Source organism: Simochromis diagramma, unplaced genomic scaffold (assembly GCF_900408965.1).
Source record: "Simochromis diagramma unplaced genomic scaffold, fSimDia1.1 OVJJ01000646.1, whole genome shotgun sequence".
NCBI classification, from domain to species: Eukaryota; Metazoa; Chordata; class Actinopteri; order Cichliformes; family Cichlidae; genus Simochromis; species Simochromis diagramma.
In genome coordinates, this window is record NW_024387279.1 from 2,196,153 (window position 1) to 2,219,561 (window position 23,409).

Consider the following 23,409-nt stretch of genomic DNA (forward strand, 5'->3'; position numbering starts at 1 on the left):
GCACACGTTTTCATTTACTTTGGATTTTCTCTAATCCACACAGGGTCAAAAGTATAGATTCATAAATTATAGATTCATAAATCTGTTTAGTAATGAGGGAACATTTGGGCATTAAGAAGGGAGCCAGCAGCAACAAATATAATGTGTACAATTAGCAGTATGAGCTGTGTAACTAATGAAGATCCTGTGATGCAACTGCTGGAAATAGTGAGCAGCTCTGTGCACTCTGGCAGTTGTGCCTGTGAGCCATGACTGTTCAGAAGTGTCATATATATGTCTGCATGACAGTTATTAACTGTGTTCAATATTTAGACAATGTGTTAGCTTGTTCCATTTTTACTGCAAAAGTTGGATAATGGAACAATGTGTTGCTTTGCTGTACTAAACTGGATTGCACATCTTTACTGGCTACTAAAATCCACAGATTATTGCCATGCCCTGTGTAAAATACTAACACACTATCTGTCAGACTTCTGCACTTAACGGCCAGACTATACTAATAATATTTTACCCCACTCCACAACCTGCATTAAAGCAGACACAAGTTTTCAGAAGAGAAATGAAAAAAAAAAAAAGAAAAGACAAAGGAGACACATCTGATGAATGGTGTCTTCCTTGAGAGATCTAATTTCAGATTAGTATATTTGATGGAGCTATGGACAGCCAAAGAATGGCAGAGGGAGGGGAAACAAAAAGAGATGCTGAAGACTAAGAATAAGTGGAGTCTGCCGGCTGGCTAATACTGTGTGTGTATGCGTGTGTGGGAGCATGTATGTGTATGTGGAAGCTCATTGGTGGCATTTCCAGGCTTAATGCTGGGCTCTATGTGAAGTAACAGGTCTGAATATTAACTCAGTGGAAATATCAGGTTCTGCCCCGCACCTTTCTGCTTCTCATACTATCGGCCACACAACCATAACAGACTTAATAACTCCTGTGTGCGCATCTATGTGTGTGCGTGTGTGTGGGTGTGGGTGTCTGTGGGCTCTTTGACAGCGATAACCTTTCTGGAATAGGAGTCTTAATTGCACTGGTCTGGGATCAGTAGGGGAAATGGTCTAATTGCTATTAATATCTATTCTGAGATGCAATTTTTACCAGATTGTGTGCGCAGCTGTGTGCAAAAATATTCAAACAAACGTGAATTTGTTACACAATCGTTTTTCCAAAGAATGTATGAAAAAAGTATCTACAGTGGCAGCGTCCACGACAGAGGTCCACGACAGAGGTCCACGGCAGTGTCAGCTTATGGTCTCAGTTCACTGCTGCAGCCAGCAGGAGAACAGTTCCATCTTTGATGATATCTGTTTCACAAAGTGCTTTTGCATATTTGTCACACCTAAATGTTTCAGCTCAGACAAATTTTAACATTAGACAAAAATACCCTGAGTTCAGTTTTATTTGCCACACCCAGGCCTAGTTACTGCCAGACCTGTTGTATTAAAAAAATCTCTTAAACGGAACCTGTCTGTGTAATTAGATTGACCCTTCGGCCCACAAGTGCATCAGCCCTCTGGGCAAATGCCGGGAATGCCAGATTGCCAGACCAGCCACGCCCGGAGATGTATCTGGATTTGTCTGCGCATACATTTTCATATTTCTCATCCTTCCAAACTCATTTATTGTTTGTTCTATACAAACAAGAAATAAATGTTAATAAAGCAAAATTAATCTTCAAGCCAGCTGACCAGGAGCAAAACACTGTGTGAGAATAATGTTTTGGCAAACAGCGCCTGGGTAATAAGGGGAACTTATGAGCTAGACAGGCCTCCAATAAGTGGATAAATACATTAGATTTTAGAATGAGCAACTATTAGTTTTTGTTAGTATTAAAATTATTATCATTTTCTCAAAAAGCCTTTTTTTTAAAGCTAAAGATAAATCACATTTATTACTAATGAACTTAGAAAAAGAATATCACAGTGAACAAATTCTTAAATAAAACAGAGCAGTTATATTAGCTCCTTTTCATCCTTTCTATGCTAACGAGGGAAGAATCCAACATGTGTTTGTGAGAAGAATGTTTTATATGTTCTGTTTTCCAGGTCAGAGGGTAACGCTAACCCTAACACATTTTAGAGAAAGACTAAAGAGAATATTTTTATTTGAATAGTTTTTGTTGTGTATCAGTTAGAATTATTATTTAATGGCAACATGTGAGAGAAAATCAAACAGGGTTAGGGATAGGGTTCTGCTTCTGGTCAGGGTCATCAATGATGACAACTTCGATATCACAGGGTCAATCACAGACTAAAAGAGCAGCTACTGGTTTACTTTTTCTCAAGTGAAAATTGAGATAATACAGTACAGAAAATCCATATTTGTGTAGCTTGTCAGAGAGTGAGTTTCACTGGAACAGTCAAGATGATTTCTTCCAACAGTTAGCATTTTTAAAGCTATCAAAAATGCCTCATACATGTTCAGAAACTGCTGAAGGACTTGGAAAACCATTGCAACATACATGACCAGTCGAAAGTTTTAGAACACCCCAATTTTTCATTTTTTTCACTGAAAATCATGCAGTTTAATGCCTGATTGCACTATGAAATTAAAGCATAGTACGAATAAGTAACTGGAGTTAAAAAAGAAATCATGAAATCAATTTATAGACCAAAATGTATTTTAAACATCTGACTCATCAAAGGTAATCTGACGGGCTTGAACCCATATTTGGGTCATTATCTTGCTGTAGGATGAACCCCTGACAAACTAGACGCACATACCAGAGGGTACTGCATGGTGCTGCAAAACGCTGAGGTAGCCGTTTTGGTTCAGCGTGCCTCACTCTGCACAAGTCACCGACCCTGGATCCAGCAAAACAGCCCCAGACAATCACACTTCCTGATGGTGATGATGCCACACACTGTGGAATCATCCTTTCGCCAACTCGACGCCTTACAACGATCCTGTGTGACGAACCGAAGATTTAAAAGTTTGATTCATCTGTCCATGATACCATCTTCCAGTCTTCAGTAGTCCAATCGCAGTGTTTCATGGCCCAGGCAAGCCTCTTTGTCTTACTCTGACATCTGGCCTTCTTGCTACAACTCATCCTGTCAAACCTGCAGCTCGAAGTCTTCTCTTCACAGTTGAAACTGAGACTTGCTACTACGACCACTATTAAGCTGTGCTTGAAGCTGTTGTCCTGTCGCCTATCATGGAAGCTGCTAAGTCTCAGAAACTTGTCCTCTGATTCAGTTGTGGCTTTGGGTCTGCCAGATCTTCCTGTCAGAGCTTGTTTCTGAATGCCTTTTGATGGTGAGGGAAACTGTACTCACTGACACCTTGACTTTCTTTGCAATTTCTCTGTAGGAAAGACCTACATTTTTAAGTATTATGATGGTCCGTGTCTCTTCTATTGTTAATTGCCTTTTTCTCACCATTTTTGTAGCAACACACTACTTTCTGCAGTACAGTACTGTTCAACTGATGCTCATGAGGGTATGGTACCACAGTGTGTTCCAACACTGCTTTTATGCAGACAGAGGAGGTTGTAAGTAATCCAGAAAATTTGGAACACCTGTAGGAATTAGTAGCTTCAAGGCTTGATCAAACGCTATTGCTGCAGAACAGCTTTAAATTTTTACCCATTTTGTGTTTCCTGAAAAAGGTCTTTTTGTATAATTCTGAAATGTACATTATTTTTTGGTAACCTTACCTTTCTTTAACCTCTGTCAGTTCACCCGTTACATTTGTACCATTTCAAGCTATTCATTGGACTTGAATGACTTGAATTGCAATAAATAACTGGAAAAATTGGGGTCTTATAAAAGTTTGGGGGCAGCACTGTTGCCTCACAGCAAGAAGGTCCTGAGTTCAATTCCACCATCAGGCCGGGGTCTTTCTGTGGATGCGGGAGTGAGTGTGAGTGCGAGTGGCTGTCTGTCTCTGCACTCTTAGAAAGGATGTGTTAAAATTGACACATCATGTGTTAAATTTTAACACATGTGCTGCATCAGCTCAGGGACAACACATGATGTGTCAGTTTTAACACAATTAATGTGTCTGCTCCTTTAACACATCTTCTGTGTTAAAAAAAGTCAACACAAGGATGCGTTATTTTGACACAAAGATGTGTTAAAATGTGTGCATTTCATTTTTCTTTTTAAAAAAAAGGAGAAAAAAGATAGTATATATTATACATTTATTGAATTCCATTTGTTACTTAGCATATTATAAATTATTACAAACTGAATAAACAAGTTTTCAGAATCTTTTCAATTAAAATGTATTAAATTCAATTTTAGCCAAAGCTATATTACAATTTTTACTCGACAAAATCAAACAAAATTAATATCTGACTAACTTTCTAACTTTCTAGATCATTAAAATGTCAAATATATATATGTTCTCATATAATCATGTCCAGACAATACATGAATTAACTTTTTTTAAAGGTAACAGTTGTCATCTTCAACAAATTGTCAACATTCAACAAATGTGCAGTTGCATGCAAACAGAAAAATATATTTACATTTTGGCAAATATAGCATCCAGGTTATACAATTTTGTACCTTGGGTTTAAATACAGCTTATTAGCATCAAAGCTTGTCACTATATATAAAGGCCGAAAATCAAAAATGTCAGCCAATGTAATCAGTTCATATTCGTCTGACCTTTCCACTGCATAGGCATAAAAATGGTCATCGAAGAAGCTGACTTTCAGAATCCTCACAAACACGAAAACAGACTCATTAACTGACTGTGGCAAGATATGAATGACTTCACCAAACAAAGGCTCTTCTCTAAAGTCTCTTCTTAATGTCAGTACAGAACCAGTTCTATAAGTCTGGCCGTATACATCAATACTGTGTGACACAAAAACAGTACTAGTCAGAGAAAGGTCTTGTTCAAGGGTTAATCTCAAGTTGTCTAACAAGACATCTGCTTTTTTCAGTGACCCCACACTAACTAGATAGGCATTGGGCACATCCATTTTCTTAGCTAGATTATCACTATGCTTATAGTGATACATGTGTTGAACCTGATGTTTAAAAGCCAATGTTTTTGACACATTTTTGAAGTTACAAACTGAATGTGCGAGTCTTTTAAATGGATTGTGCTTGGCTTCAAATCGCATACACCAAAGTTTAGACAGAGGTCCAAACAAAACCATCATCCTTGGATAATGTATCATAAAATGATGTTTCGGAATAAGATTTGTGGCATACAGCTGTTTGAAAAGAGTATGGTGCTCTATTATCAGTTCTTTTAGGAATACTGCAAGTCCCCTTGTAACGACTGGTGCAAAGATGATACTGCATATCTCTCTCAGTAAAATCAATAAATGCCAATGTTGACTTTTTCGGTCTACACAATCTCCCAACAAAAAGGGCAAGACCAGTAAAAGGCACCACATTTGAGATGCTGTCTGTTTTAATGCACTCTCACTGTTTCTCAAGTTCATTATAACACTTGGCTTGTTTTTAATGTCTCCATATCCATATTGAAAACTGGAAATCCTCTCATTTAGCTGTTCCAAAGTCAACAACTTCTCCTCATAAATGAAATGGCGAAGCATTAGCTTAACCTCTAAAGGGGCTACACCTTCAAGTACATCATGCATGATATCAACACTTATGTTTTGTGTTACATGAAAATACTTAAGGTTATTCAGACAGGAGTCCTCTTTCACACCAGTTTTGCTTGGTTCGTTTAAGCTGACATGTTCCTGATAACTGTCTTTGGTGCGCAACTCAACTTTGTCTTCATCATATATCAACTGTGCATCTGCTTTGTCAATCATGCAAAACTGACAGAATTTGTTTGCAGAGAAACTTTCAAGGTAGCCACAAAGTGAATGAATTGCCAAATTATCTGCTGTTAACACACAAACTGTACCATATAGTTGATGGCTATGACCTTTTAAATCCACAATTAGACCAGAATTTTCAAGAAATCTCAAGTCATCAAGAAGTGGTTTCAAAATCTTGTCAAATCCATATACCTCTCTGTCAATTGAGTTAAACAAAAGACACAGGTGAATATTAGCAAGTGAGGAATTCCACTCTGGTGGCAAATTCTTCAAGGTAAAATACACAGCTCCTAGCTTATGTATTTTTGTCTTGGAACCTAAAGGATTTGATGTTTCAAAGTCATCAAAGTAAAGTTGTATTTGAAGAGCATCAGGGTACATTTTAAACAATGGGTGTGAGGAAAAGTGAGAGCCATCACAGTAATCACGCATTTTGGCATCAGTGTTCTTCTTATTCTGAACAAAGAAGTCCTGAATGTCCACATGTTGGAATAAAAACTTGAGCGTTTCAATGACTGATACATACTGGCATGTATCTGCTGCCAAAACCTGTTTCATCTGACCATCTTTTCTTACAGTATCTGACCTGTGACCCAGAAAGATTTCCTGTGGTTTAACAAGGGAAAACTTCTCAGTGAAGTATTTGTTCATTTTGTATTTCGTGTCTACATCTTCAAATATGTTTTTAGCACTTTCAAACTCCTTCATTAATGCTTGAACAGCCTCGCTGTCTTGTGGTACATCCAAGCTACTCAACAAAGCAGCAGTTGACTGTTGCAAACAGTCTACAGTTTTCTCAAGTAACTCCTTTGTACAGTTTACACTTCTTGTAACATCTGTTAAGGTAATATTTGATGATGCATACATCTGTGCCATAAAAGAAGCAGCACATTCACCAAGATCAGTATAGTTTTTTAACTTTGATACTGCACCTGCTACATCACTGGGTATCTCCAAAACATCAGGAACTAGATCATCAGTTTCAACTGAACTGTTTGATGTCTCTCCTTGGTAAGAAGGTTGAACTGAGTCAGCATCCATTGAAGATGAAGTAGAATGAGATCTATGCAGGTGCTTTGAAAATGAATTTAAGTTATAATACGTCCTTGGGCAGCCATCTTGGCTACATATAATTTTCAAGTTTTGTCCATCTGATAAGCAGTGTATTTGACGAAGATGCCAAATGAGGTTTCTCACCTCTGTGAACAGAGACTCTCTACATTTTGGACAGGTGAACATTTTACTTGCATGCTTTAATCTGTGCAATCAGCTCCAGTACTTTGGTTTTCCTTTGGGTGGACAGCGGCAGGTCATAGACAAACTCAAAGAAGGTGAAGACGGAGCCAAGCGGTGCTGGATAGGACAAGTTACATACCCAGTACAGTTTGAAAAGCTTATCCACAGCACACGTCAGGCCATCATTCAGAGGAATGGTTACTTTGTCATTCTTAGCAACAATGATGTACTGCCTGGTTGCACTCTTTAGATCACCGATGCATATCAGCTGGGGTTGGTGTGTTGTGGATGATGCTTCAGGATCACTGCAAAGCGATGCAATACTTGTTCCAGGCTTGGAGATGGGGAAGATAAAGACAGATTTTTAGAGAAGTCTTCAGTGAGGTGTTGACAAATGCTTTCCTCAGGTAAATACCATGAGAACTGTACAGAATACATACCAGTGCAAAATCAACCAAGTGCGTTATAGCTGATTTAAGGCTGCAACGACTGGCACCAACTGGTGGGAGCAGGTGTGTTAACACCACAAGGGCAGTGTAACAAGCCTCATCTAACAAAGAAAAGCAAGATGTAAAATTATTCAAAATACATCCATCCATCCATTCGCGTCCGCTTATCCTGTTCAGGGTCGCGGGGGGGCGCTGGAGCCTATCCCAGCTGTCATAGGGCGAGAGGCGGGGTACACCCTGGACAGGTCGCTAGTCTGTCGCAGGGCCAACACACAGAGACAGACAACCATTCGCACTCACATTCAGTCGCACATTCACACCTATGGGCAATTTGGATTAACCAATTAACCTATCCCAACTAAGTGCATGTCTTTGGACAGTGGGAGGAAGCCGGAGTACCCGGAGAGAACCCACGCAAACACGGGGAGAACATGCATTTCTGTATTCAAAATACAGAAATGTGTTATTTAATGAATTATGAGATGTACATCAAAAATGACTTTTTCTTTTGTGAATAGATGAAATCAGAAATGCAGAGGCTTAAGGCACCTCATTTGGCTTATATGTGCAGCTAATAAGGTTGCCCAAGGCCACATAATTTAAATTCTCCTTACAACCATCTCCATAGACCTCATTCTCCACCATCAGTAAACATAGACATATTTCAATCCATTTACCAAAGGGTGGCATCTAACAATTTCTTTAAAAAAGAACAACAAAATTTAAAAATATAACCCCTTCTTGTATAGTTTTTCTATTCAGCCTTTAACATTCACTTACTTGTCATCTAAAGACAGTAAACAGAACTATTAATTTGATCATCCTCTTTTTCTTACTTTCTAATAGTAAACGTGAGGCGGCGAAGGGGAAGGGGGGGATGGAAAAATACCTTCAGTCTTCTCTTCAAAATCTTTCAACAGAGAGGACATTCTTGTTTCCAGGGCAGCTACTGATTTGAGTTTCGGAATGATACTGGCTTCCCATTTTCGTAAAAAGAGGTCCGCCTTTCCTCCGGTAAGCTTGCCAAACTCCAAGTCCAGCTAATGGAGAGAAAAAAAGTGTTTAAGTTTACAATTAAGCATTAAATACATGAAATTAAAAGTACATTCTGCCCATTTGGTAGCTGTATGGCTAAAATCAAACCTTACAGTATCACATTTCTGTTACCCACTTCCACATCAAGCTTAGCTACACAGCGAAACAACAATTTACTTGGAGTGGTATTTGAATACAACTCTATTATTCCTTAATTTTAGCTATGATTTGGGTCCCATCAGACCCTGAGAAAAAAATTAGGACTTTTTAGCTGATGTTCAACTTTCTAGCAGCCAATTTCTTATTTTGTCTGTCTGCGGTTTGTCCTGTAGAGCTTTTTTGCTGAAAATAGTGCTGCTGAAAGCAGAGTTTCGTACAAATTCAGGCGATCTTTTTGTCGCTTTTTCAGTTCCACGAGCAGCACCTTCTGCATTGTCATTTGATGACCCTACTATTAGATAGTCATTTGGTGGCACAACTAAGATTTTGGATCATTTGAAACGTGATGCTCATTGTAATAAAAGCCCAGTGAATAAAGATCCAACTCTGAAATTATAAAACTTTCAAAATATTCACTAGGAGCTCATAAACATACCTCCAAATGTATCCACTCCTGTTACATACTTTGTATGCAATACACAACTGAGTGGAGAAGGAGTACATAAACCATTACCAGGGAACCAAGCAACTTACCAGACTTGGCAGGTCCAAAAACCGTGGGTACTCTCTGAATATTTCAGCAGCAGTGGGGGAGTCCTTGCTAATCCAGGCTCTGCGACTGGTGTATGTTTCCTCCATGCCTGACATGATAGTTGGAAGGTTCTCAGCTGAGGGCCGCAATCTTTTGATCAGGGTGACCCACTCATCTGTGCTGCTGGTATTCCCATCCTCTTGCCTGAGCTTCTTGTCTTCACCACAGTCATTGGTCACTTTTCGCTTCTTATAACGTCTCTGCCCCTGGTCGAGATTCCGTCTAAGGTTGCGCAGTTTAGTCTCTAGGAATCCACAATGAGAGACTGGATCATAATAATGCTCCTGAGGAAGAAAGGACAGAGGTATATGGGTAACAGCTGAGCAATTTTAACTGAGAAAAAAAAAGCTCTAATAAATAATGAGATAAAGGTTAAAAGATACACAGTAAGTGGGAACAAGTGCAAGTATGTAGTGGAATTTACATTATTAAAATGCTAAATTTACTTACAAATCCTTCCCCCTGTCCTGCCACTCGGACACTCAGGGATGGAAAAGTGGTGATGATGCTTTTTGCTACAGTCAACTTCTCTGCACTAAGAGGGTAACTGGAAAATAAAGGTAACCTTTTTTTACTCCTGTGCACTTCAACATTTTTAAAGAAAAACATTCATTGCAAAATTTTAACAAAGTGCAGTAAGGTGCTATACTTACTAACCACACCTCTCCACCAAATCCCCAATGCAAGTCTTCACAAGAAGCTTCCTCGATGGCACTGACAGGGTACCTGTAGTTTCATACTCCTTAAGAATCTGTGGGGCTTTCCTCTTGAGTAGTGACCTCAGGGGTTGACTTTGTTCTTCTGTGGTAATGGTAGACTGTAAAGGCAACACCAGACACTTTACCTCTCTGCAATAATCTTCAAAGTCATGACAGCAAATTTCCACAGAGCATAGAAGCATGAGTTTACTCAAAAAGCTGCAGCAGAAGAAGGCGGTTTCTTAATTACCGTGATTATAACGCAATGACTAAAAGAAATTCTGAATAATAATTAAATTGATTTTATCTTCTAGTTGCTACTTGGTGAATAGATCTGATCCTGACTAATAGTTAATAACTGTTAAAACACATTTTATGACTTAGGAAACTGAAGAAATGCAAAGTGTACCTGATTTTGTCTAATCTCCCCAAGAGAGGTTTCCATTGGTGGCCCTCTGGCTGACAGGAAGATATGGAATCTATCAAAGTCCTTAACGTCTACCTCATTGTCAACATCAATATATTCCATGAAATCAGTGTTATACTTTAGCAACCTATCAAGCACACAGCCCATGTGCTGAGCTTGGCTTTGACCTATGATGTCTTTGGCACTGCTGACATGAAGAATTTTTTTACAAATCTCTTTCTCATCTATAAAAGTGGTTACAAGGACTTTGACAGATTCTAAGTTGTCATATGCCTGCTGAAAAAAAGAAACACATGGCTAAATAAGTAAGATAATTTGCATGGTCAAGTTGCTGCTGTTTTTTTTTTTTTTAAATAACACTGACTATTACTTCCTCATAAGGTCTGCATAAAAAAGAAACTATATCAGAGCATATTTCCAGCAAAAAGCCTTAAAAAAGCCTTTAGTTAATCATACTAAATGCAAAAACTGCTTTAACTGCTTAAAAAATAATTATCTCTGTCAATGTGAGGTATATTTCATGTTAACCAGTGATAAGTAATTATAACAAATATTTATCACAACACTACTAAATGTAGTCTATTAAGTGTGATAACAGAAGACAGAGGGGCGACATCAAACTAAAGTTACTCAGTCTTAAATTCCTATTCTGTGCTAGCAAACGAATGGTCGCGGTGATAACTACATTTGCTATATTCAGAGCTAACGACAATATTGTCATTTTACACAACACTGCAAATGTTAGGTGCTGACTCTGGCGTTGCTCATAGACACCAGAATGCCTGTCGGAGCCGCTAGCCAACTACCACACTGGTTCTAAGAGCAATTTCTGACTACTCTAATACATAAATAAAGTAAATAGATAAATACATGAGTAAAGTAATACATAAAATCACTACCAAAAACACATTAACTCTAATGAAGTATGGCACTAAAGCCAAGAACTAGTACTAAAATTAAGAGTAGGATATGTTAGCAAGACTGTTACATTAAGGTTAGCTAGGTATAGTTAAGCAGTAATTAACAGCGCTTAAACTCAAAACTCCTATATAACTCCTATATTTTATATAAATTCAAAGTTTCACATTCTTCCAGAAACCCGACATATTTTCAGTACATTAAGATAAACTGGTAAATGATACTTACTGTAAGGTCTGACAACATAGTAGGCAACGTAACCTCCATCTTTGTCTCCTTTGTCTCAGTGGCGCGAAAAGATAGCGCCCCCTTCCCGCCGCTGGTATGTCATGTTGCTGGGCAGAATTTGTTTCAATTTTCAGCATGTGTATTCTTACTCATTTAATTTCCTACTTTTACTTCAATTGTATTGCCCTAGTTCACATGTTACGGTCAAAATTAAGCCTGTTCTGTGTCGATACTTATGGTTATAGTATAACCATGGCCATCAATTGGTATGCCATACATATTGAGAAATAAAACAAATTATCTTCTTTCAGAATTTTAGTACACCATACACACCTTGCTCCACATTACATTATAAAATGTTTTATTTGTTGAAAGTAATGAGGAAAGGGTTATGGAAAACAAACAATAACTAAACATTTATTTATTCAGTTAATATTGTTATAATACATTACAATTTATTTCACTAAACACATCAAATAACTGAGCTGCTAATTTTAGGTCCTGTTGTTAGATTTTGAAAATAACACACAAAATGTGCTAAACTGTGCAACACATCAAGTGTGTTAAGCTTTTTACACATTTTTTCAATGTTTACACATTTTCTTACACATGTTATGTTAAAATTCACACAAAATGTGTTAATAGTGTAACAACACATTTTTTGTGTCATTTTTTAACACATCCTTTCTAAGAGTGTGTCTGTTGGCCCTGCAACGGACTGGCGACCTGTCCAGGGTGTACCCCGCCTCTCGCCCTATGACAGCTGGGATAGGCTCCAGCGCCCCCCACAACCCTGAAAAGGATAAGCGGAAGCAAATGGGTGGATAAAAATTTTGACTGTTAGTCGATATGACTCCAAAAGGTATTTCCTGAATACATTGCACAACAAACTCATCTTCCACCAGGTTCATTGGCACTCCATTTAAGGCCAGCCTTAGGGGTATGGGCAGGCTTTGGGTTAGGTTAACATGCATCTAATTTCATAGAAAAGGACACCCAAATGGAAAAACCTTTCACTTAGGGTAAGGTTAAATTGAATGTTTGAGACTTCATTAAGAAGGTACCAGCTTCTACTTTCTAAAAACTGTGGCTGAAAGAAAACCCAACTTCTTTTTTTAAGTTATTTTAATGCATTAAATGGGTTTAGGTATGCTAGCAACGTGTTTTCTGTCTAGAAAACACGAACTAAAGCAAAAAGAAAGAAAAAATTAAGCTTCCACTGGTGTAACAGTTTACAGGCATCTTAAGACAATAAAATGCTTCAGAGGGAGAATGCTTTGACTCAAGAGCATCTCAGATCATTTCACTCTGAACAGATGATCCCTGCTGCACCTGTTAAAGCCAGCAACACAATGGTGGCATCCTGGGGAGCCTGAGCTACTCAAACACCTGGGCATTCAAACCACGAGAGGGTCTTTACCAGTGATCCAGCACCTGTGGAACATCATTGCCTTCACCTGACATCTTTATTAAGAGAAATATTTCCAAAGAGCTGCTGCAGAGGTGAGTTAGCTCCACCACCATCCAGCAGCAGTTTTGCTGAATTGTAGGATGCTACTGTCTCGTGGGAGGTTGTCGAGCCAATTACACTGTAGCGGATGGTCATCGAGAGGGTAGCAGAGATAGTTCAAAGACAAGCTAAAGGTGTCTTAAGGAAGTATGCAATCAGGCCTGGAGAATAGTCCTGCTGATGGCAGCAGAAAAGCACCCAGAGGGTTAGTTTTCTCATTGAGAAAAGCAATTCTAAACTAATTTAACTGTAATATCATCAATTAAGTCATAACACAGTACAGTGAAATACATTTTTTATGAGAAGCCTTTTCCTGTTTCAATATAAATAAGCAGGAGCTTAATAACTTGAATTACCAATTGATTTACTTATTATTATGATTAAAATGTGGTTAAATGAGTTGCAATCATTAAAAGTTTAATTAACATTTTAAGAACAGATTTTCACTTTTAGTCGATTTTTTGATCAAATGAATGGGAATAAAAGATAAAGCTATGTCAGTGACACTGCTGGCTATGTATGGTAGTGTTTCTGTTTTATTGCATTGGCACCAGCTCTTATACAACTTTCCTCTTCTGCCCTCAAAACTTTAAATTGCATCTTGTCCTGCTTAAGAAGCTTCAATTAGACTCTGGTGAAAAAACAGTTAGTGTTATGAGTTAGTGCTCATTTTAACTTTTCTCTCTATTTTAATGTTAACCAATTCAGCTTCAGGAAAACCTCTGGAACAGCTGTAAACTCACAAGACAAGGCAAGAGCACTGACGGTTGGATTACACGTTTACGCTACACTTTGAGTCTGCTAGCATTCCCTGTTACTTAAACAGAAAAAGCTAATACTCTAGTACATTTGGTGTGTATACAAGAAGATACGTACAGGGTGTGACCTGGCAGAGGGGATGTCCCTGGCTCTTCTAAATTATTTGGTCGCAGCAGATGGCCGCCCCTTCCTGAGCCTGGAGGTTTTTTCCTGTTATAAGGGAGTTTTTCCTTCCCACTGTCGCCAAAGTGCTTGCTCATAGAAGGTCATATGACTGTTGGGTTTTTCTCCAAATGTATTATTGCAGGGTCTATCTTACAATATAAAGAGCTTTGAGGTGACTGTTGTTGTGATTTGGCGCTGTATAAATAAAATTGAATCGAACTGAATGACTGAGAACCTTCACAGACATTGTTAGCACTTGTACTTCTGTGACAGTACAGATGACACTGTATGAGGATGGAGAGGAGGGCATTATCCAGATTGTGTTCTGTTCAAACATTTTATTATACCACATTATAGTACCACCAAGTACCAGTGTTTAAACATGAAAAGCACTGATAGGTAAATAAAAGATCAATTAAAAGGATTCAGTGCAACAGATCGTCGGATTTTAAAGGAACCTCGGAAAAAAATAAAAAATATACCTATTGAGTGTCAAACACGTATTGGCCATCTAAATCAAAATCCCTCAACAGGTTCAGAGAAGGGTTACTTCATTTCTTTTCTTCTAGATTTGCTGATGTGGGTAAGAGAGCAAAAGAGGGCATCTCCTTCTACTATAAAAGAAGGGTGCGCATCATCTACCTCTGTGAGGTCATCTTCTTTTGATGGTTGTATTTTGTAACAAGAGTAAACCTCCTCCAAGGCAGCTCAGTCTCTGGGCAGTATTTACTTCTGAGGGTATTTTCCATATGATCTCTATACATCATTATTATCACTTTGACCTTCAGCTCAAACTTTGAAGGAGAGTTCAGAGGTCAAATGCAAAATGATATTTTAAATCTATACACGGCACTTTCAATGTGTTGAGAATACACACCACACTTGTAAGAATCATACTTTCTAAGCTGTAGGGCTTTTCTCAGTTTTTGACCAATAAATCGTCTATCTGACTTTGAAGATGGATGTAACCAAATTTTTAATGGATTGTTAACAAATTATTAATAGAATTAATTCAAAACTGAATGACATGCAAACATTACCAAGAAAAGAATGCCTTTGGCAGAGGTAATTATCCATCCATTCATTGTGCTCATCCATATTTCATATTAAACACTAAAGTTAGGTGTCAGCCCTGGAAAAATGGCACTAAGTGAAATCGAGGTAGCATGTTGCATCTGCCATGTTACAAAGCATTTCATCTGTTGCACCGTTGCGTGTCATTGGATCACCACGGTCTGCAAGAGGAAACCATGAGGCTGAGAATACTGTGCATATTCATTTTATTTTATATATTATAAATATTCTTGAAATGCACTTATAGATTGTTTAAGGGTTTGTAGCTTTTTATTTTATACACCTCTGACCCATTTGGGCATCCTTTAAAGACCTCTAGTGGTCTTTCAAGTCACTTGTATGTACTACACCAATGCATGCATGTTTACCGGTTCCTACAGGCTTTCTTCTTGTGCTGGAGAGCACCTACTCTGGTGTAGGAGCTAGAGCACCCTCATAAAAGACAGGGTGTTGAACTTTGAACTGTAAATGGCAGGAAGGATTTCCTCCAGAAGTTATAACTATGGAAAGTTCAAAAGTGCCTACTGGGTACTTTTTTCCAACTACCACAACAATTATATAGCCAGCTACAGTGAGACAGTGTATGCTATCCCGCTCTATGCCAGGGTTTGAATATTGAATCCTAGAAACAGAAACTAAAACAGAAATGTATGGTTGGTGCAAACTGCCCAGCTGTTCTACTCAGCCACATGTCACCAAGTGGAAGGTGCTGTGAAAAACAAGTATGTAAATGTCAATGTGCAATGTGTGTGTGTGTGTGTTCATGTGCATGTGTGGTGCATGCGTGTGAAGAAAACAAACACAAGGAAAAGGAGAAATAATAAGTAATGGCAACAGAGTGTTGGTTTTTGACACTTCAGCTCATCACTTGCTCATACACATCATGGCTTTCCTGGCTGAAGTTAATCACACTCGCTCTCTGCCTCGCTCTCAGACACACACACACACCTACACACAGACACTCTACTGTCAGCTGTATCGATTGTGGGGTGGCCGGCGGATGAACCTGTCATGGCCAACATAGACCGGACTGGAGGATAATGAAGTCTTCCTGCCCTATTTGACAAGCTCCAAGAGAGTGTGTTAGAGATTGAACGAATGTCTGTGTGTGTGTGTGTGTGTGTGTGTGTGTGTGTGTGTGTGTGTGTGTGTGTGTGTGTGTGTGTGTGTGTGTGTGTGTGTGCGTGTGTGTGTGTGTGTGTGTGTGTTTGAGAGAGAGAGAAGGCAAAACAGAGAAAGATGCTCCTGGGACAGCCCAGAGGCGTCCTAACATTGCCTGAATAAATTGGATGGAAAGAAGCCCCTTGAGTTGAAGACGTGATCTGTCATGATGTCATCTAAACGAGACTTGCAATGGGAGCGGTCAGGGTGCTAATAAAGACATAACCCCTCAACACACACGTGCGTGTGCAAATGCATCCCCACATATGCACGCACACACTCACACACACATCGATTGAAGAGTAAGTGCGAGCTGACATTCCCCAGCTATTTTGCTGGGAACATTTTAATCCGGCTGTAACAGTGCTAAAATATTCTACTCACCTCTTGCTGTCTCTCTCCATCATTTCCCTCCATCTCTCCGTGTTTCTAGAAGCAAAACTTTAGTCTTGTTAACTAATTTACTGCCTTACTTATATAATAAGGTTATTTAATATTTGTTATGAAAAATCCTATCTCCATTTAATGACTGTAAAGAACTTAGTGTCAGTTAAGCCAATTTGTAAGAACAATCTGCCTTATACATCAACCCTTTGCAACATTAAAACATCTGACAGATGAAGGAAATTGAAACTATCCAGATCTTCACCTGAGCTAAACAGTGAACAGAGACGCCATGAAATTCACAAGATTCAAGAGATCTCCTGCCAGACAGTGGAGGATACCCCCAGAGGTCCTGTGTCGGTACCCCAGAGGCTGTTTAGCTCCACAAAGGAAACACAGTCAGGTGGTTTTCATTTTGTGTCTTAATGGTTTGTTTATACAATTTTATTTTTATTTTCGTTTTTAAAGTTGTTCCAGGAGACAAAATTTGATGTTCATGTTCAAACGGATTCCAAGGCAAACCTTAAAGTAACTACTGTTTATTTTTTATTAGTATTTATCTGTAAGTATTAAGAATGTTCACAGAACCACAAGGTCACCCACCATGCAACCACCCGACAGAATTATAACGGTCGCCTTCAGCCACCAGCTACTGCTGCTTGTTGTGTACACGTACATGTAGGTTTCTGTTTGAACTTTACCTCCCTTCCTAACATCTGATTTAATTAAACCAAATTCAATCCAATTTGATTTGCACACAGCACCAATTCAGCAGCAGTGAAGCTTACATCTTAAACTGAAGAGCCTACATTAACAAAGAGAAAACTCCAACAATCACGTGACCGCCTGTGAGCAAGCACTTGGCAAAAGTGGGGAGGAAAAGCTCCCTTTAAACAGGAAGAAACCTCTGGCAGAGGTCTTCCTACATTCAGTTTTATCTTCCAATAAAAAGATGCATCCTCTGTTGGGTTAACATCAGGTGACTTAAAGGAAATGATGAATATCACATTTTCTTGCAGTGAGAAACTCTTGGGTTGCTTTTGCAGCATGCTGTGGGTCGTTATCCATTTGTAATGTAAAACACTGTTTGATCAGTTTTTCCAGCACTTGGCTAAAGCAGAGTGCCAGGAGGAAGGGTTAGAAAGAGAGGACCCAAAGGCCCATTTCACACAGAGCTTGACATGCCCCCTTTTAAATCTGGAAACAGAGGTTGATGGGCAATTTGAGCTGATGAAGAATTTCAGTGAAGATTGTTCAAAAACACATTTTACAGGAAATTAAAAGAAAAAATATTTCACATGTCAACAGTTATACTATTTAAGCAGATATCATGCATCATTCGTACATAATTTAAGGCACCAAATCAAAGGGAATGAATCTGACTGTTGGCGCTGCATACGGCAAATGTCTGCATCCAATCTCTAGCCCTCCGCCTAAAAATTACTCCACATTCAGGAAACCGCACAACGACAGCTTTAATCCATCTTCCTCTGGCATGGACTTGACACTTATTCCTCCTGTGTTCCCTGTGGGCAACCTCTCTATTTCTCCCTCTCACCTTTGCCTTTTTCGCTCACTCTTAGTGACACGTGTGTCCCTTCCTGAACAACACTTCAAGATAAAAATAACATAATTGAGCCAGCAGACTATCAGCAGATCCATGCTTAATGCATTTGTTATGTCACAGTACATTCACACTATACTGCTGAATCCAAACTTCTCACCCACTTTGTGAGTCAAACACAGTGCGACTGTTCATGTAGGAGTCACGCTCTGTGCAGTAACAACAGCTTTTTGTGACACAGTCCTTCTGCTGCACTTGTATTTTCTCTAAACTAAGAACATCAGAAAGCTGCTGTGCCCAGAACCGGATGCTGCTGGCATGGCACATCCATAACACTGTAAACTGTCAGGATGGCAAAAAATGACCTTATCCTGTATACGTGCTGCATGTGTGTGCGTGAGAATGTGTGTATGGAAGTGTGACAGAGAGACAGGGAGAGTTAGAAAGTGTCAAAATATACTTATCAAAGAACCCACGAGGTCTCACTAATGTTTTCCTCTGTGTCTCAGTTAAAAGTCAAGCCGGACTATGAATACACATATTATTATTACCATAACATTATCAACAACAACAACAACAACAACAATCTTTATTTATAGAGCACATTTAAAAGCCTTGGGCATACCAAAGTGCTTTACATAAAACAATAAAAAATAAAACAGTTCACACATTAACATCAAATACATAAAAGTAACGGATTATGTTATATCTGCTTTAATATCATCATCAGATATTAAAGCAGAAGGTTTGGATATCTTAGTTTGTATTAAATTTGAAGGAGTGCAGGCTCTGGTTTAGCTCACTGGGAAAAGCAGGCGGCCACATGCTGCTTGGCGCAGAGCGGCCGGCCCGGGTTCTGCGACCAGCTCTGTCCCGCATGTCTTCCCCCTCTCTCTCCCTCTGCTTTCCTGTCACTCTTCACTGCACTATACAACAAAGCTGAGAAGGCCAAAAACAGTTACAGTTACAAACAAATATTAAGAACAAAGTGCTGCACAACACCAGCAACAGTATTGCCAAGAAGCACAGTAATGCACAAATGAAGCACATCTCTTGTCATTGCGATTTTATCGACATATTATATATTAAAAGGTCACAGACAGTTTGCAAAGTTACTACCCCTGTACCTCTACTCTGATGTTAGTAACTCCACAGAGACGTCCTTCTCCTCACACACAAGGTCTTGTGCTTCTCATGATGCACTAAGAATTTCTTCTTCATTCTCCTCTTTTCACTCTGCGTGCTTATTCACCTCTCTGCATTGAATCATTAGTTATTATTAATCTCTGGCTCTCTTCCACAGGATGTCTTTTGTTGTCTCTTCCTCTGCTCACCCCCAACCGCTGCAGCTCCCTAATCCTGGTTCTGCTGGAGGTTTCTTCCTGTTAAAAGGGAGTTTTTCCTTCCCACTGCTGCCAAATGCTTGTCTCATTGTTGGGGTTTTCCCTCTGTTATTGCAGGGTCTCAACTTTACAGCATAAAGCTTCTTGAGTCAAAGAATATAGTCCCTCAACTTTTTCTAGCCACAAACATAGCCCACATTTACCAGCTCATGGTGGCAACAATCAGTTCATAAAACTACAACACGAAGCAAAACATTTATGGTTTATGACACCACAGTGCTCAGTCAGTCAGTTTTACAATCTAGGCACCACTGGAAGCTCATATGCAAGAACACTGAGCTCTGAGATTGGCTGCCACTTACTAAAATAAGTTTGGTCGCCTTTCATTTGAAAATCTCATGTCGCAGGCTTGTGCATTCAACTGTTTATCAAAGAATCTGATAATATATATAATGATAGTAATGCAGTCAAAAATTATATGTTAGTATTGATGATTTAATGAAGACAGTTTTGTATCAAAGCAGCCCTTATTCTAGTCTATCTATTATGATTATGAGAGATACATTAGTCCAAGGGCGTAGATTTGGTTTAGGCATTGGTGGGGACGGATGAGTCAACCACCGAACGCTGCCCTGTTTCTTTTTTTCCCCTTTTTGTCTTTGCTTCTTGATAAAAAAGGAGAAATATACTGGCCTACATATGCTATTCTACTTGCTTTTAAACCATTTAAAATTACAATTCGTAGTTTTATAAGTGAATTATATAATGCTAAATTACTATTAAACAAATGACTGACTAAGTATTTTAGGCTTTAGTTTACTTCAGCCATATTCCATATAAATCAGGTATCATACAAAAATAAAAATAGCTTCAAATACAGTTAAGACAATAAAAGAATATGACTTTAAGGACTTAACAACATTAATTCAGTTATAGTACACCAGCATCTGTTATATTTTGGCACTAAGGGAACACTGAATGACCTGGTGGCTTTTGTCCATAAAACTACTCGTCTAAGATTACCACAAAGTAAAAGATCTCTCAGCAAAATTATGCAACATTTTAGGCACTACTGCTCCTATCAACTCAGTGAGCTGGGATTTTTTATTCTAAACATGAACTACTGTTACAGCAACAGACATGGACTACTGGTGTCCCACGCAACAACTCAATGTCCACTATGTGAAGGGGCCACACACATGCCTGCTCCTCTCGTTAATCTATAGCACCAAAACATCAATCAGTCACCTGTGACCTCGCCTCTCCACCTCTGTCTGAGCTACAACATGGCAGAGCTGCCTCTGTCACCTGATAAATAACAGTGAGACATTCCACATACATGCAGTCACACACGTGCTTCAAATACAGTCATGAACCAACAAGTCATCAGCCAATTCCACCTGTGATCTTGTATCACCATTGTTGGTTGGAATATTTGCAAAATCATGACTACTTTGTGATATTTTGTCTCAAAAATTAACCCTATGAAAATATCATTACCATTAGGATGAAATTATTGTGTCTCCAACATTTTAACGTTAGACATATAATTCTAACAGTCTCTGTAAACTAATATCCTGGCTGCTCGAGGCTGCTGTTTTCTCTGACACCTTCAATCAAAAATAGAAATGCTAACTAATAGTGCTGCCTGTTGTGCAGTTAGTTTCCAAAACATGTTATTCATGGTTACATACAGTTTTAGACTGATGTGGGCCAAAGCCTAGCATAGCCTGTAACGTTATTGTGACGGACACATTTTATGAGTTTATGACTTTAAGGTTTGTTTGAAAAACAACACTTGAAAAACACTTTCTTATATCCAGGTTCTTCCTTTTTGCTGCCATCCTCCTCTCCTCCTTGCAGGTCATCGCAGCGCAGGCTTGCCGCTGCTAAAACTAAACAGAGCTCCCTGAGAGGCACAGCCAATCACATTGGCCATATTTGTCACATGAGGTAGGACTCCAGTAGAGAACGTAATTTAGCTCTTTCTGCACCGCTGGGTGAATGAGACGTTGACAGATGTTGTTTTTCTTTCTATCGGGTTTGTTTTTCTTTACTCGAAAAGATCAAATTATTGGTGCGGACAATTCAATAATCGCTGGATATTGGTGGGGACATGTCCCTTCCGTCCATGCCAAATCTACGCCATTGCATTAGTCACTGCTCATCCTAACTGACATGAGTACAGTAATCCATTATGATGTATACTCATGCTTGAGGCAGGTCTTCACCTACACCACAGGTGTAGCTGATCAGAAAAAAAAAATCACTGCTTTCTGGCAAGAACAAGACAAGAAGAAATGTAAGCAGGGAACAAAGTTTTCTGAAGAACGTGTCTTCTTATTTCACCGTTGCAGCAGTACCCCCACTGTGTGTCCTGACTGCACGAGATGCTCCTGCATTAATATATCATAGAAACACATATAAAGTCGTGGCATGCTTTCACATTATTGCCTACAAAAACTCAGGTGTCCATGTCTACTCATTTTGTCTAACAAGAATGACATCAAAGTGCACCGTGAGCCAGCAGTCGCTTGTGGCACAGCCCACCGTTTCCAAGAACAACAGTGAGCACCAACCGGTGTCAGGAGTGTGAATCACCTAACATTTTCAATGCTTCTCCTGCCATAGGGTTAGGGTTAGCCTAACTCTAACATACAATACATATACCCTGTGATTCCTGTGCTGAGGTACAATTGATCAAATTGCACCACCACTTGCACTCATGCTCACAGTTAACCTTAGCCCACCTATTGTAAACAGCTGTGCATCAGGACCTCTAAATTCTTTATCATTTATTGAGCCATACTGTATATTTATTCTGGTGCAGTCCTAGCGAGGAGACTCAAACTATTAAACATAGGTACTTTTCTGGTTTTCACTCACCATGGCTGAAAAAACCTGAAAGCAGAAGCTGACCCGCAGCAGCAGTAAGCACTGCTGCTGCTTCAATAGCTTTGCTGAGGAATCATTTTGAATGCATCATTATCAAGCTCAAAACATACACACTCTACTGTAGCACTTACTGCTCTGAGTATATCAAACCTCCCACATGGAAGACAGCAGCTCCTTACTTACATTAAACAAGCCTAGCATTTTCTGTGCCCAGACTCACAAATGACAAAATCCAGCTGGAGGCCATCAGTGGTGAAAATACAAACAACCTTAATTCTATGTATGCACAGTAATGTATAGTTGATAGATTTGTGTGGCAATATGAGTCTTGAATATTTAATGCCAGCATGCCAGAAATACCAAGCGCTGGATACGCTCTTGATCTCAGGTAACTTGTCAGCAGCATGATGTGTATTTATCCAGCTACAAACATTAGTTTTGTCTTACACAAACGAGCCGTCAGAGAAATGCAGAGCTTCTCTCAATGTCAAAAAATGAAGAGGAAATTTTTTTAATTTATATATTAAAAAAATTAAATATAGCGCAGTTCTTTTTATAACACTGCCCATGATACACACTCTACCCTTGAGAGGATACAGAACATGAGGAAAGAGGTGTCATTTTTTTTGTTGGCGTGGCAGGAAGCACAGAGGTAGTTTTGATAACTCTGTGACCTTGACTTTGTTTAGTAGTAATTACAACAACAGCAACACAAAATCACTGAGTCTTCTTTGCAGTCTAAGCAATATACACAATTTAACCGAATACTTCAAATAGGACGTGTTTTTAAAGTGTTGGAAAACAATAAACTTGTGCTGGATATCTGTATCGATATGGGCCGGCTAACGTATTAGGAATCGATGCCAAATGGTTTGATGGAAATATCAACCTACAGACATCGGGACAGGCGGCAGGACTCACCAGGACCATCTGCACCAGCACAGGGTCTGAGGATTTCATCCTGATGGCAGTCCGAGTGCCACTGCCAGTAAAGGTCTGTGCATCCTTCTGTGGATATGCCTCCCTCGCCTCCCTCACTGAGCCACAACCAAACCAG

The 23,409-nt window shown here is 39.2% G+C and overlaps 2 protein-coding genes across 5 annotated transcripts in view; both read right to left on the bottom strand.

Annotated features, from left to right (window-relative positions):
• The window catches only part of epha8 (eph receptor A8), a 157,898-nt gene that overhangs the window by 89,567 nt on the left and 44,922 nt on the right, over positions 1–23,409 (bottom strand). The window lies entirely within an intron of this gene.
• Positions 5,012–11,773, bottom strand: LOC120715925. Its single transcript, XM_040003213.1, has 8 exons — positions 11,498–11,773; positions 10,334–10,627; positions 9,880–10,043; positions 9,677–9,773; positions 9,169–9,510; positions 8,330–8,480; positions 7,432–7,541; positions 5,012–7,325 (listed from the first exon to the last, which is right to left on the bottom strand). The coding sequence occupies exons 1-8, from the start codon at positions 11,534–11,536 to the stop codon at positions 6,996–6,998; spliced, it is 1,527 nt and encodes a 508-aa protein (XP_039859147.1). The 5' UTR covers positions 11,537–11,773; the 3' UTR covers positions 5,012–6,995.

Excerpts from the sequence above, each read along its gene's own strand:
- LOC120715925 (XM_040003213.1), bottom strand. The coding sequence starts at position 11,536 with ATGGAGGTTACGTTGCCTACTATGTTGTCAGACCTTACA. Across the intron at positions 7,542-8,329 it reads TTTTGAAGAGAAGACTGAAG|ATGAGGCTTGTTACACTGCC; the intron begins GTATTTTTCCAT and ends TTTCTTTGTTAG. Across the intron at positions 7,326-7,431 it reads ACTTGGTTGATTTTGCACTG|CCTGGAACAAGTATTGCATC; the intron begins GTATGTATTCTG and ends CCCATCTCCAAG.